Here is a 16,171-nt window from a genome sequence, read left to right as displayed (position 1 = left end):
TGCAGTCACGCTATCAGCATATGTGAACGGTTCTGCCACTCCCGCCACTGCTTCTCCTCGACAATTCCTAATGATCGCAGCAATTGCTCCGACGCTGTTTTCAAAGAACGAGGCGTCAGTGTTCAGTTTGTATGATCCTTGGCCTGTTTTTTCCCACGTAAACTTCAGTTTTGACCATTTGCCCCTTGCATGATTCTCTCCTTTCCCACCAGATATACCATGCTGCCACAGCCAATGTTTCATGTAGTCCCAATTGGCCAAGCACCGGCGAAGAACCACGTGGTCTTCGCAGTAGTTCTTCTAGAATGACAGAACCGGAGCGATCCACTGTAAGGGCATGTTTAACAACATCATCCAAGCCAAGTGCATGCCATACTGACATCGCTCTAGGGCAGCTGAAAATCAGGTGCTTAATGTCTTCCAGACCAGACTTGCACACGGGACAAAGGGGTGAAACCTTGATATGTTTGCGAGCTAAGACTACCATACCAAGGATTAAACCATGAAGCGCCCGCCAAATAAATATCTTCACTTTACTCGGTATCTCCAGTTTTCAAACCGTTTCCCAAACCGGATTAATATAGATAAGCTTCGTTTTGTTTACTTCGTATCGATTGTATTTTAAAGATGCCACGAGTACATACCTCAACGCGGGCCATACATTAACTGTACAAGAGCGATGATCGATGAGCCCAAATTTAACAGTTTGGTCAAAATTGCAAGGTAGACAAAAAGAATAGAGCCTATATTTCACGCTCTGATCATCTCAACTCCTCTATACTCGTCCAAAGTAAAAGTAGAGGGCCAAAACTCTGCAGCTCCAGCAATCATATCTATGATCCAAATCGCGACGATAAAAGGAACCACACAACCCACAACGGAGATATGACGATGAGATACGCCTGCAGGTTGATCAAGGACTCTTATGATGGTCCACAATAAAACTGATGACACCAACCAGAGTGGATGCAAAATACTACTACTACTCACCAAGCAGAATGTGACCGGCTCACTTGCTATACCTCTGCTGTATATGTTGGATCTCATTGCATCTTGGAGATACAATTGGACCTGCAAATGTAAATGTAAATATAACGAGTGAATGTTTCCAGATCATACTGTAGCAAGTGCACAACACGAATGTCTAGCTCGTAACCTACATACAGTTCTAGAACTACAACCGATGAACTGGAGACAAAACGTATTCCAGATATATTCCTTTCAACGTCGAGTAGACAAAATTTTATCAACTATAAATTACCACTGTAAGTACAATTTCTACAGAATGAAGAGGCCTCCATTCATAACACTAAAATCATGTTAGTATCTACATTTTCAGGTGGGAATGCTTGATCCTTTCTCAGGTTATCATGTTTTGTCCCTTGTAAGAAAAGGTCATGCCCTATATTATCAAAAGAACAATTACAATCCCCTTTGAGTTGACAAATACATTTCTTTTGGCTGGACATGCCGCTTCTCATTCTCGCTGGAGATGAGATTCAGGCCAGCCTGAACCTTTTGATGGACAAGACAATGCCTTGTCATCCTCCTGAACAGAAGTGATAAAAGCTCACTGATGCCAACATGCAGGAAATCCTCATGTACTGGAAAGAAGAGCCCCTGAAATGGGCAGTGATCGTCCTGTGGCAGCCGATGCATCACCGGAAGACACAACACAGAAAGAAAGGCCAAGCCCAGAGGCTAACAAGTAGGCCTCCAGTGAAGGAGGTTGAGATGGCTGGCGGCGGCCACTGCACACTATGTTTGCCAGCTAAGACCCCCTTCACACCAACGCAGAAGAAGCACAAGGAAAATATCGCCAGTGCAAGAACGGGAAACTGGTGCCATACAGAGGAATCGAAACCATGCAGCAGATCCAAAGAGGCCTGATTCAACACTACAAATCCAGCACCACCCTGGTGCCACTAGGAGAGGACGAAGAGCAGACCGGGGCAAGGGAAAGAAGGTGAGGGAGCAGTATCAGGGGGACACCAGATATGCCTCAGAGAAGTATGAAGATCTAAAGGGATCTCTTCCTATTCCTCCCTGGAACATGTCTGCTTCAACTCCATCTTCAGAGATCCAGAGGGGAGAGCAGGGAGGAGCCACTCCGGATCTCGGCACCGCTTTATTGGTTGCCTACCATGCCACCACTGGAAATAAGGAGGAGCAAGGCCACAAGCTTTATCTTCAGTCGTTTAAGTCCTTCCACAACTGATAATAAATAACCAGGGCATAATAAAGATCACAAACTATGAAACACGGCTACGATTTATGGTGAAATATCAATGCAGAACCATGCAAAACAGAAAGGATATTGTAGGTGGCTCAAGGTCTATAGAATGTGAACACAGTAGAGTAGCATAAGCTGGGCAGCTGAATGGTTCATTGCTGTTCTTTTATTGGTAGAGCACAGGCAACCAAAAGATGAAACCACTATTCTATTAGCAAAAATATGGTCATCCAAGATTTGAAATAAGAAATATAATTAGAACAGGCCGGTAAAAATTAGCTAAACATATAAAGGCAAATGTATAGAACTCAGGTAAAGAAAAGCACAAACATACAGTGGTTGCTTTTAAAGAGTAAAAAAATGGCACCTTATAGTGAATTTGTTGTGCTGATGAAATGGATATCTTGAATTGCTTATAAGGAAGAGAAATGCACGATCTTGAGATGGATCCACCCAAGAAGAAGGCATTAGGCACATCAACATCAGGAGAGCACTGGTACTGTATCGCTTTGTGGAACTTGGAAGCCTAGAAAAAAATAAACATATTTCAAAAGCAATGGCACACAACTATTTTGGAAGAAGAACTAGTTACTGCTAGCCCTGCAGTACTACTAGAGTGGTAACAGTAAGTGTTATGTAACTACGTGAGTTAAAAAAAAACTTTACGAGTGCATACCCTGATGCTCAAGGTTATCCAACAATTTGATATGTTTTATCTTAGAGGTATGTTGTCTATCTTCGATGCACACAGGTGAGCACATGAATTTTGTACGTCATGCTTATTAATATTAACAAAGCACATGGATAAATATTCAGCGAGCACATATATAGTTTCACAAAGATGACAAATTAGTCAACTAGGCACCTTATGGTAGCATCTCTTCATTACTTGTATGAAACTCTTGCAGTGTTTATAAGTATGAGAAATACAGGTCCTTGTGTGCGATACCCCCGCAAGAAACATGCCATGTAGATCAACATTCCTGACATACTGCACAATGAAACGTCAAAAAACAGCAGAGAGAAATTAGAATGGAAACGAGGTCTTTTCTATATATCAGTACATATGATACATATTCTCAGTGCATCTTTTCTTCTTTGACCTATTCAATGCTATTTACAGCATATCATGAACTATTGGACGCAATTTGTGGATTTTGGGGCAGCAGCTCCTGAAGGCGGTGTAGGCAGGTCCACTGGAAGCTGGAGCAGCGGTACTGACAATGCGTTGGGGAGTTTTGGACAGCACAATGGAGGTGGGGTGTTGTAGCAGCCGTCTTGGCTAGAATGGATTAGGTCTCCGTCCCTCCCAAGGTGGACCTGACTTCTCCCTGTGGGGTGGCGATGCTGTTTTGGTTGTAGGGATCATTGGGCATTGTGCTCCTCCTCGAGCCTGTTGAGGCCTCAGTCACCATCGCTGTGTGGGTCATGCTAGATCTGGCCTACTCGGTGAGTGTGTCTAGTCGTGCTGAGCATGTGTAGTCGTCTCAGCTCCGCGAGGGTGTTCTTAATCATGGTGCTTGCCAGTATCCCCGGTCTTCTGTTTGTTTACTCTGGTGGTCGCAAGGCTTGGTGTCCCTTGTGGCCCTGTAGTGTTCTGTTTGGTGGTGAATCCATCGTTTGTGCTCACCGTGTTTTTTGAAACAGTTGACAACGTTCAACAAAATACATGTATTCTTTTCACAATTTACTCTTCAAAGAAATTGGTTCACACTTAAAAGTATCAAAACATTTAACAAGATTCAAGAAAATATTGCAACAAAAGCATGAAATTCAGCAAAGTAAACATAGTATACTACTACAATACATATAGATTGGAGTTGAGCTCAGCAGCTGCTGAGCACAAATGGAGGCAATAGTGTGTGATAATAATACTATTTTATACAAACTGCAGAAGTACCTTCAGAAGTATGTCCTTTCCAGACCACTTGTAGGCACCCTCAGAGAACCTCCTTTTATGAACTTTCGAAGTCATCATCTGCGTTCATTTCACTCAAGAATGAACAGTTTACAAAACATATATGGCAGGAGAAAAAACAAATCATGAATACCTTTGTCACCACAAATGCTTGTTCAAATTGCCGTATCTGGATCCATTGCTCTGTAATTATACTCTCAATCTGATTCAAAACATAACAAAAATAGAACATTGTCAAATTCACTTCCATGATTTAAACAAGTCTAGACTCTAGTACCATACATAAAAAAAGAGGTGATCGATCATGTGGATTAATGTATTTTCCATTACAATGTATATCAGTTCATCAAATAAGTCTGGAACTCATACTGTAGAAGGTAGATCAACCCAACCACACTTGTTTTTGCCCTTCAAGTAATAATCACAATCATCTAACTGACAAAGATCATTTTCACATTCCTCTCACTGCCTCTGAGCATAACTGCTCCAGGAGAATGTGAACTGTGGGAGTGGCGGTCATAGACTGCTGGTAACATTAGAAGGACAAACAGTGCATGCATTTTCCCGAGACAAATACAAAGCGACAGTACTGATTATTGAAATGGTCAAGGAAGAGGCAACAGATTGTAGCGATGCAGGGTAGGAAGGGGCCATTGTTTGCATGCACATTTTCCGCGTAAATGCCCATTATAGTTTTCAATCTCCTATTTAACAATATGAGAAGGCACACAACATGGTCTTGCAAAAACAAGTTCTGTAGTTATCCAAGTAGCCCTCTCTTCATTATAGCACATAGCATCTTCTTACAGCTACAAATTAACACTCCAGTTTGCTTAGAAAGCATTGCTCCAGAAAGTGGCAAAATATAAACTAAAAGTGGTCAACAGAAGAACATCAGTCAGGGCATACCTTTTTGACTTCCGAACTCAGGAACTCTACCCTTTTCTCAGCATCAATTGCCAGTGATTCTATGGTGTATGCAATGTTGTTTATCTTTCTGACCTCTTGCTGCAGGATTTGCGCCTGTAGAGCATACAAGCCATGAGCTGAATGAAGAATTTTCCCACATAAGTTCAGTGCAACTGCCTTCTTATATATTTTATTAGTATAAAACATTATGCTGAACATGTGTATATGATGTTGGACAGATTTTTAAAATGGAAGGCAGAACAGATGCACAAAGATTTACTGTAACAACCTTCTCCCTGTGGGAACAGACACCTCTCCTAGTTCCCATCAATTTTTAAACCCGGGCCTTTGTAGAGAGAGCGCGAGAGGTACCTCATCCTCCATTATATATATGTTGCTTTCAGAGTAAGATTCTTCATTCCTTAAAAGCTGGTTGTCAGTTTCCATTGCCTCAGTGGGTTTGTTTCCCTCCTCCAAAGTGTAGGCTTTACTCCTCGAAGTTTTTGTGTTTTCCTCCAAAATAGATTCTGGAGATACAAATATATTTTGTAAAGATTCTGAGTTCTATACTTAATCAGTGAAAATGCACAAAGACTATTGGGTCAATTAGTAGCAAAGAGCTTCAGGTGCAAATACATTATCTTCTTTAGTACAACTTGGAGGCTCTCTCAAATATAATTAGAAAATAAAAAGTCAAAAGATGCATAATTCGTAAACCACAGTAGAGTTTTGATATGATATATCAACCTGCCAGGTTTGACTAAGAGGGTGAATGACTAAAAACTACTCCCTCTGTTCCTAAATATATGACGTTTCATATATTTATGACGTTTCATGTATTTAGGAATGGAGGGAGTAGGTTGATTTTTGTTTGCGCACCATAAATCATAATCAATTTAATTGTGAAATATTTAATAATCACCACTATAAGCTGAAAGTGAAAGAAGCATCTCTGCCTCGACCACAGGAATCGTTCAAGGTTCATGACGAAACCTACGCGCCACAAGACTTCCCAGGAACTTGAATCTGAAGCGTAAATATACAGTTTGAATACCAATGGCCAATCTACAACTAATTCAAAAATCCCTCACACACAGAACTCTGACTTCTAAATCAGATGTCAAATTTCCTTTTTCTGAATCTTGAATCCGTATTGCACATATACGACACCAGTATGGAACAATTCAGAATTTAGGAGCGCATCAGAACTTGCTTCCACATTTGAAATCTATATGAGTTCGAGTCGTGTCTCTCAAAACCGAAACTATATTCTTAAAATGTTTCAGTTGGAAAATCGCAAAACTGAGAAATTCACGAAATTCAGTGGTGCGACCATGCCAATGTCCTCCGTGTCTGTCAGGCGATTTCTTACAAACGTACGAACTACATTTCTCAAATCAGGCTCTCACGCTGGCGTACAGCGACAATGTGTGCAAGGGACAGCGCGATTTAAACTGTCCTGCTACTCTGAAATGGCCCCCAAATTGCATTAGTGACAGGGAGAGAGTGGCTCACCTAGCCGCGCGAGCTTGAGCCTGAGCTCGCTGATCTCCGACCGGAGGGCCTCGGCGTCGGGGGCGGAGCTGGATCCCGCGTCGGGCATGGCGCATGTGACGGTGAGGAGCGCCGCAACGGTCAACAGCGCCGCGGCGGAGCGGCGGGCCGGGGCGACGGGTGGGAAGGTGGGGAGGCGGAGGCCGAAGGAAAGCGAGAGGAGGCGGAGGGGGAGGAGGAGTAACGCCGCCGTGACGAGGGGGCCTGCCCCGGCGGCGGCGGCGGCGGCGGACATAGCTAGGGTTTTACTCCGGCTTGGCGCTGTGCGCTCCGGTGTCCGCGGTGGCGGCTGGTTTGACTTTCTTTAGATTGCGGACATTGACTTGTGTGCTGCTTATATATATCCTAATAAAAGAAAAAGGAAAGGAAATGTGTTTTTTAGGCATGTACATCAGTCTAAACAGGTTCCGTCTGTAGCCCCTGTCCATGTCAGATATAGTCTCTGTAATTAGTTATTGCAGACAGCTTTTACAATGAATCGTCTATTTAGTTGTTTGTATCACTGCTAAAATCATGGAGTGGTTGGACAGATTCTGAAAGGAAAAACTGCTCGATGCAGACACCCTTTCGTACAACGGAATGATGCACGTCGCTAGGCAGCAAGTTTTGTGCGATTAGACGATCGGTAATTGTACAGACGGATAGTTTCTCTCTCCTCTTTCTTTTTCCACCACGTAATCAAATGTCCTACGTGTACTTGCTTACAGACAGCTGAGTCAACCTCATTGTACATACCCTTATCAAAATTATGTCGTTTGATCCTCCCTCCATTTCTAAATATGAAAAGATAGCTGCATTCCAGATTAATCAAAATTATGCGTCTGTCTTGGTGTCTTAAGTCAAAACAGTAAGTTTGACCAAATTTTAAAATCTAATGAATCTTTTTTTGTTTGTTTTGAGTTTGCTTACCACATACACCATGTAGTGAAATCTATGAAACCTTTGATCCTTCTACTAGTGCCTCAACTCATCAATCCGCCGAGTTTTGATCGCTATACTTTAAAGATGGTCAACATTTGTGTTGTTTGGTGTGTGGCGGCATTGCCCCATTATATGTATAATGTTCTTCCCACCCTATCCTTGTCTCATCAGTGTCTTTCTCGACGGCGGAGGGCATGTAGAGTTGTGTCTCTGAGGATCTTCCAAGATATGATTGGTTTAAGTTTTCGATGGATCCGCCTGAATTTGGTCGGCTTTCCTGATCTGCAAATTTTCTACAGGCTCTTATCGATATGTTTTCTCCAATGATTTTCTTCGGAGATCGCAGTCATCGGCGTCTCCTGGTCTACATCGATGACTTCCCGTTCATTGGTTGTAAAAGCTCTTAGATTTGAAAAGGTGTGATGTGCCAAAGCAGAGGTGAGGGGCAGCATCTAGCTATGCTCACGGCACAATGTCAGTGGATGTGGGAGGAAGAAGCAAACCAACATGTGGTTGGATGATTAGAGGGACAGTGGTATCCCCAGCCCACCAGGGTTCAAGCCCTGGTGCTTGCATTATTCCTGGATTTATTTCAGGATTTTCGGCGATGCGCTTTCAGTGGGAGGAGACGTTCCCGTCGATGACGAGGCGCCTATGGTGACTTCGTAAATCTCAAGATGATATACCGGCTCAGTCTCTCGGAGGTGCTCATAGGGGTAGGGTGTGCGTGTGTGCGTTCATAGGGGTGAGTGTATGCGCGTATGTATGAACGCTTGCGTCTGAACTGTGTTCAAAAAAAGGATGTGGGAGGAAGAAGACTTCAAGACCCCCAATATTTGAATGTAATTTTATCTTTTAATATGCGTGTATTCGTAAGGACTTGTGATACTTAATTTATGGCCTTAATCCTTTTCACACAAAAAATGTTGATCCACATAAAAGAAAGAATGAAGAATGACTTGAAACTTAGAATGAATAATTGCAGTTGGGGATTATATTAATCAACGGCCACCATTTTTTGCATTTTCTCATGAATGTGATCTAGAGAAATGTGAAAAAAAGTGTTAACATTGACAAATGCCCATAATTTCTTAAGGTTTTTCATGGGATTTTTCAAGGGTTTTCAATTGTACACATCCATAGACCAAAAGGATGTAGTTTTAAAAATAATATCAAAGTGATTTTGTTAGCCAGACAAAACAGCTACACAATATTAAAGGTTGTAAAATTTGATGGTATGCACTATGAATTACCTATGTGCTAATTATTATTTTTGGAATGAAGTTATGCGCAAAAACACACTCTACTCATTTCTAGCCGTATTTGCGTTGCTCGCGTGCATTGTCTTGGACACGGCACCCACTATCGATGAGAGCGTAAAGGAGGTTAACAGGTGACATAAGTGGGTACATATTGTGTTAAAAAAGAGGGTGTGGACCTACGAGGCCTTGAGCCATACTTTTTGAAATATTCAAATTCGATTCTTTTCTCTCCCATTGCAAACGTATATAAAAGGACTAAAATTCAAAAGATTAGGCAAGCGCATATATATACTGCCATATGCCAGGGGATAACTAATGTCTTGAACAGCAAGGAACTAGTAATCCCTCAGATGAACGATACAGTACTTAGGGGTACGTGTACCGGTGTACGTACGTTAAGCCTTGGCAATCTGTTGAGGCTGGATCCGGTGACGAGCACGGAGCACCCACCCCCATTGGCAATGGAACTGAGCACGGCGCCGGTGGTGGACGCGCGGTTCTGATCGCCCGACGCCACGGCGTTCACCGTGGCCAGGACGCCCGGCCGCTGGTCGCGGCGCGACTTGACCGTCATGGACGCCGGCGACGCGGCGGTGATGCACGCGGAGGCGTCAGGCTTCGGCTTCCACCGCCACTCCCTCCTGCTGGACGCCGCGTCGCGCTGCCCCGTGCTCACCGTGAAGCACAGGCCGTCCCTGTTCGCGCCCGGCCGGAGGTGGGACGCGTTCAGGAGGCGCAGCACGAGCCCGACGGACCTGCTGTTCGCCGCCGTCGCGATGCCTGCGCTGTTTGGCCGGGGCGACGTCCACGTGCACCTTGGCCGCGGCGGCCCCAGCGAGAGGCACCCCGACTTCGCCGTCGTCCGACGCGGACACTACGGGCGCGAGTCCACGAGTCCACCGTGTCCCACGCTGGCGCCACCGTAGCTCGGGTTAACCGGAAGCCGGGACTTATCACGGGAACTTTTTTTTTCCGAGAATCACTTGTCACGGGAACTACTTCCGTGACTAGCGTGGAGCAAGGTCCAGCCCACCACGACCGACCCAGGAGAAGCACCAGGCCCAATACGCGCGTCCAAGGCCCAGAGTGGAACCAGTGAGCTACATAAAGTGCAGCGAGTGTGGTGTGTGAGTTATCATTGGATCACTAAACAGAACGGCATTGATGGGCGATGTACCTCTCCTCCCACCCCAGGCTCTCCTCCTCGACCCCCTTTCTTGCGGAGAAACCCTAGATACAAATTGTGCCTGTAATCTGGTGAATCGAGAGTAGATCGAGTGGAACTCCTCGATCCGTGCCATCTGGTAATCAGAGCCTACAAAATCCCCCAAAATTTTCTCTCCGCCGCGTGGATCTGGCGCCAACGCGCTATCGTAGCCTACAGCAAGTGATGACGGATTTGGATCTTCAGAAGAAGATGGAGGAAGCGGCTACGGAGCGCAACAACATCGTCAAGGCCCTACTCGGGATCCAGAAGAGCCTGGATCAGATCGCTCCGGCGGTGGCGAAGATGGAGCCGGCGCTGGCCTCGCTCGAGCCGGTGGTCCAAGATCTCGCGGCCTGGCGCCCGGCGTGGACACCGTCATGGGTCAGCTGCAGGCGGATCCGGGCGACATTCGCGCCCAGTTGGAGAAGATCGCGCTCCACACCAGTACTACTGACAAGGTCGACCAGTCCTCGGCGCCGGCAACGGCGGACGCGCCCTGGCTCGGGGCAGACCATAGTGGCGACGACCACGGGCCCGCTGGCCACCGCAGGACACCTCAGACTCGGGCATTGGTCGGGGGAGGGCCTCTCCTCCCCGCACCGGTCCTAGACAATGGCACGTCGCGTCCACCTTCCCGTACACCCTTTCCCACTGTCCCAATTCCTCCACCTACCCCGTTTGACTTCGTTGGTAGTAGTGCTATGGTCGCGAGCGGTTCCCGCAGTCTCAACAAGCATGTGGATTGCCCGGATTTTGATGGTGAAAATCCGACGGGGTGGAAAATTAGGTGTGAGGCGTACTTCCGTGTGTGTGGGATCGACTCACAAGTGTGGGTGGATACGGCTATTGTGCACTTCACCGGAGCGGCGGCTCTGTGGTTGGAATGGTCCCAAATTCATCTTAGGAGTCCTACTGGGAGAGCTTCTGTGCTTCTGTGTTAGAGAAGTTTGGGCGGTCTGAGTTCCAACATCTGGTGCGCCATTTCTCTTGGCTCAAGCAAACTGGTTATGTCCTGGAGTATGCAGAATAGTTTAATGTGGCTATGCATAGCCTTCTCAATCACCATAGCTCATGGGATCCTTTATTTTTTACCACACATTTCGTAGATGGACTTACTCATGAGATTAAGGTTGCTATTATGTTACACCACCCACAAGACATGGAAACTGCTGTGTCTCTCGCTGAATTGCAGGAGGAGGTTGTTGAGATGGTGCGACAGGAACAAGAGCTGACGACATCGTACCGCGCACCCCCGTCTAGTGCAAAAGGGGGGCGATACACGGCGCGCGCACCCCCAACACTTCCTCTGGCTCCTACCACGGCATCAAGCGTGGGAAGAACCGGGAGCACTCTGCCATCTCCCACCCCCTTGGAGACGCGTCGGGGGTTGGACATCGCCAAGTCTGCTTCCTCTACAACTATGGTTGACGACAAGCTCAAGGCACTACGGGTGTTCCGGAAGGCAAAAGGCTTATGTTTCACATGTGGGGAACGATGGGGTCCCGGCCATGTGTGTGCCGCAACAGTCCAGTTGCACGTTGTGGAGGAGCTGGTGGGTATGTTGTCGCCACCAACATCACCGGATCCCTCCCCAACTCAGGTGGAGAGCTTGGAGGATGATCTGTGTCTGATGTCGGCGGCAGCTGGCAATGGTATTGAGGCCCCGCGTGCCTTCCGACTGACGGCCACGATGGGCAGCAGGTTGCTGGTGATGTTAGTAGATTCAGGCAGCTCCCACAGTTTTGTGAACTCAGAGGTGGCTCAAGAATGGGAAGGAATTCAACCAATGATCAAACCCTTGAAGGTGAAAAGTGGCAGATGGAGCAGTCACAGTCTGTGATAAGGAAATGCCTGTATGTGAATATCAAATCCTAGGGGTGCAGTTCAGATCGACCTTCAAACTGTTTCCTTTGGGCTGCTACGACATCATCCTAGGGATGGATTGGTTGGAATCTCGTGGACTGATGACAGTTAATTGGACTGCTAAACACATGTTGTTCCAGCATAAAGGGGTTCCGGTGCATCTACAGGGTGTCGCTCGCGCGGAAGGTCACTGCTGCGCGATATCTTCAGCCCAACTCAACCTTCTGCAGACCAGGACATCGATCATGCATGCCTTATTAGTGGCAGAAGTGAAACCAGACGTTGAATCAGTAGCCGTACCCGAGCCAATCCAAGTGTTGTTGGCAGAGTTTCAAGATTTATTTGCTGAGCCCTCAGGACTACCACCCCAGCGAGAGTTTGACCATTCCATTGAACTGATTCCCGGTGCGCAACCGGTCAGCCGTCGGCCATACCACTACAACCCTGCTCAAAAGGACGAAATTGAGGCGCAAGTCTTGGAAATGTTGAGACAAGGCATTATCCAGTGTAGCCGAAGCCCTTTTTCCTCTCCGGTGCTTCTGGTTCAGAAAAAGGATGGCGAGTGGAGGTTTTGCATTGACTATCGCCACCTCAATGCGATCACGGTAAAGACCAAGTATCCAATTCCGATCATTGAAGAGCTGCTGGATGAACTACATGGTTCGACCATTTTCACTAGTCTGGATTTGCGCTCCGGCTATCATCAACTTCGGATGCGTCCTGAGGGCGAGCACAAGACAACGGTCCAGACTCATCACAGGCACTTTGAGTTTAAGGTCATGTCGTATGGGGTGACTGGAGGTCCGTTCACATTTCATTCCGGGATGCACATCGTGCTGGGACCTCTAATCCGCAAGGGTGTCTTAGTGTTTATTGACAATATTCTGGTACACAGCAAAACAGTGGAAGAACATGTGCAGCTGCTACGGGAGGTGTTCCAACGTTTATCACAGTACTCTCTGAAGCTAAAACTAAAGAAATGTGCCTTTGGGCAACCAGAACTTCGCTACTTGGGACATGTGGTCAGCGCAAAAGGGGTGAGCACGGACCCCAAGAACATCGAGAAGGTTCAAGCATGGCGGCAACCATCTTCCGTTAAGGAGTTGAGGCAGTTCCTTGGCCTGGCAGGGTATTATCGTAGATTCATCAAGAACTACGGGGTGATCAGCCGCTCATTAACTGCTCTACTCCGAAAAGGGGTGCCATATGTGTGGACAGAAACATGTGAGCAAGCGTTCCAAACACTGAAAACAGCCTTAATGTCTGCACCGGTGCTTGCCTTGCCAGACTTCAGCCAACCCTTTGTAGTGGAGACGGATGCGTCGGATGTTGGTATTGGGGCAGTGCTCATGCAGAAATAACACTCAATTGCCTTCCTCAGTCAAGCACTGGGTCCGCGCCAGCGCGCCCTGTCAACTTATGAGAAAGAATGCTTGGCGATTTTGCTTGCAGTAGACAAGTGGCGCTCTTACCTTCTTCTCTCGGAGTTCACTGTCCGTACGGATCACCGGAGTCTAGCATGCTTAGATGAGCAAAAACTGACGACCCCCTGGCAGCATAAGGCGCTCACAAAATTGCTCGGCCTTCAGTACAAGATTGAGTACAGAAAAGGGGCTACCAATCTAGCCGCTGATGCCTTGTCTCGCCAACCGGTTGCAACCATTCGAGCCATCTCTATGTGTGTGCCAACCTGGCTCAAGACAGTCAAGCAAGATTACCTATCTGATCCCGATTGTGCAGACAAGTTGACACGTGCAGCGGCAGGCACGGCTCTCACGGGGCCATTTCAAGTCACTGGGGGGCTGATTAGGTATAAAGGACGCGTGTGGCTCGGCAATAACACTACATCACACCAGCAGGTCTTGCAGGAGCTGCACGCTGGTCCCATGGGGGGCCATTCCGGGGTTCAAGCCACTTACAGCAGGATTGTTCAACGTTTTGCGTGGCCAAAAATGAAGCAAACTGTCAAAAGATTCATCGCTTGCTGTGCAGTGTGCCTTCAAGCCAAACCCGAACATGTGAAGTACCCAGGGTTGCTGCAGCCGCTTCCAGTTCTAGAGCATGCGTGGGAAATGGTTACCCTGGACTTTGTGGAAGGATTGTCCACCTCCAAAGGGTTCAACTCCATCCTAGTGGTGGTCGATAAACTCACCTGGTACGCCCATTTCATCCCATTGCGCCATCTGTTCTCGGCTTTACAAGTGGCAAAGGCATACATGGAGAATGTATTCAAACTGCATGGGCCACCAGACAAGATGGTGTCAGACCGTGATCGAATCTTCACTAGCAAGGTATGGAAGGAACTCTGTCGTTTGACCCACACAACCCTCAACATCTCTTCTGCTCGGCACCCGCAAACAGATGGCACCACCGAGAGTCAATCAGTGCATGGAGTTGTACCTCCGGTGCTTTGTTCACAACTGTCCCGGCAAGTGGGCGGAATGGCTAGCGCTTGCGGAGTTTTGGTATAACACCTCTTATCATTCCACCTTGAAGTCTTCTCCGTTTGAGGTGCTATATGGGCACAAGCCCCATTTCTTTGGCATCACCAATGTGGCAGAGGACTTGATTACTGATCTAGCAACATGGACCAAAGATAGAGCTGCTGTCATGGCCTCTCTGAAGCAGCACCTACACCGAGCACGCCAAGTTATGAAGAGCAAAGCAAACCGGAGGCGATCTGATCGTGTGTTCAATGTTGGGGACTGGGTGTACCTCAGGCTCCAACCATACGCCCAATCATCGGTGGCGGCACGGGCTAACCACAAGTTGTCCTTTCGCTATTTTGGTCCATTTCAGGTCATTAGACGAGTGGGCGAGGTGGCATATCGCTTGAAGCTGCCGGAACAAGCAAAAATTCATCCAGTCATACATGTCTCGCAACTCCGAGCTGGTGTTCCTCCGTCAACACCGGTTATGCCCGAGCTTCCTGTGCTGGACGAGGACCTACTTCCAGTACAAGTTTCGGAGGCGATTCTGCAGCACCGTTCTCTCCAGCGTGGCTGTCGCCAAGTGTCGTAGGTACTGGTCCATCGGTCGGGGTTTCCGATCTCCTTGGCAACCTGGGAAGATGAAGTACCACTCCGCTCACGGTTCCCTCGAGCATTGGCTTGGGGACAAGCCAAGGATAAAGGGGGGAGGAATGTCACGGGAACTACTTCCGTGACTAGCCTGGAGCAAGGTCTAGCCCAGCACGATCGACCCAGGAGAAGCACCAGGCCCAATACGCGCGTCCAAGGCCCAGAGTGGACCCCGTGAGCTACATAAAGTGCAATGAGTGTGGTGTGTGAGTTATCGTTGGATCACTAAATAGAACGGCGCCGATGGGCAATGTATCTCTCCTCCCACCCTAGGATCTCCTCCTTGATCCCCTTTCTTACTGAGAAACCCTAGATACAAATTGTGCCTGTAATCTGGTGAATCAAGAGTAGATCGAGTGGTTGAACTCCTAGATCTGTGACAGGACTGTTCCAGCCGCTGGAGTACGATGTTCGTGTTAACGCATGCGTCGACCATGCTTTCGTCCTGGCGCTCGCCGTGATCCTGGAGGAGATACATCTCGACGACACGAGACAATAGTGGTCCAATCAGCTAAGTTGGATAAACCTAAGGGTATAGTTCCGTCTTGTTTGCGTTACCTAGAGTATAGCAACACTAGTAAAAAACAGGGCTTTGGTCCAGGCCGAGGTGGCCCATTAGTCCCGGTTCAGTCCAGAACTGGGACCCATGGGGCCATCTGTCCCGGTTCGTGAGGCCAGGGGCCTGCCGGGCTTCGTGGGGGCATTCGTCCCGGTTCGTCATGCCTCTTTGGTCCCGGTTGGTGGGACGAACCGGGACCAATGGGCCTCGCTCTTGGCCCACCACCATTGGTCCTGGTTGGTGGCTTGAACCGGGACCAAAGGCTTCCCTTTGGTACCGGTTCATGCCACGAACCGGGACCAATGAGGTGCCTATATATACCCACTCGCCGGCGAGCAGAGCACTCCACACTGCTCTGTTTTTTCTGGCCGGCGAGGGGAGAGCTTTGTGGTGCTCTAGCTCACCTCCTATGCACATGAGGTGTTCGATGAAATGCCCGAGCCACACTAGTTAAGCTTTCTCCTCTTGAAGCTCGACCTCAAAGCTCCATTTTCCTCGAGATTTGTCTAGGTTTAGCGGCCTGTCACGTCCCACTCCCGTCTTCACCGCCGTGGATCGCCCGCATCGATCTCGTCGCCGGCACCACCGTGGTGAGCCTCTTGTTCTTATCTTCTTTCTGAAAGAAAAAAAATTCTTACTTTAGCTAGATAGATACTTGTCTAATT

General features: G+C 47.6%; 1 protein-coding gene across 4 annotated transcripts; it reads right to left on the bottom strand.

Annotated features, from left to right (window-relative positions):
* Nucleotides 1-550: 550 nt before the first annotated feature.
* LOC125511132 (myosin heavy chain-like protein) lies at nt 551-6,935 on the bottom strand. Of its 4 annotated transcripts, none has more exons than XM_048676424.2 (9): nt 6,576-6,935; nt 5,433-5,587; nt 5,061-5,174; nt 4,285-4,353; nt 4,134-4,211; nt 3,099-3,224; nt 2,601-2,759; nt 991-1,071; nt 551-902 (listed from the first exon to the last, which is right to left on the bottom strand). In XM_048676424.2, the coding sequence occupies exons 1-9, from the start codon at nt 6,847-6,849 to the stop codon at nt 834-836; spliced, it is 1,125 nt and encodes a 374-aa protein (XP_048532381.1). In that variant the 5' UTR covers nt 6,850-6,935; the 3' UTR covers nt 551-833. The 4 variants fall into 4 exon arrangements, with proteins under 4 accessions (XP_048532381.1, XP_087378206.1, XP_087378208.1 ...); XM_087522080.1 differs by having other exon boundaries at nt 3,123-3,224; XM_087522082.1 differs by lacking the exon at nt 3,099-3,224.
* Nucleotides 6,936-16,171: the final 9,236 nt, after the last annotated feature.

This window comes from Triticum urartu, chromosome 5A (genome assembly GCF_056163025.1).
Source record: "Triticum urartu cultivar PI428250 chromosome 5A, HENAU_Tu73, whole genome shotgun sequence".
In the NCBI taxonomy this organism is placed as follows: domain Eukaryota; kingdom Viridiplantae; phylum Streptophyta; class Magnoliopsida; order Poales; family Poaceae; genus Triticum; species Triticum urartu.
Note: the sequence above shows the minus strand (reverse complement) of the source record. Positions and strands in the feature narration are given on the sequence as shown.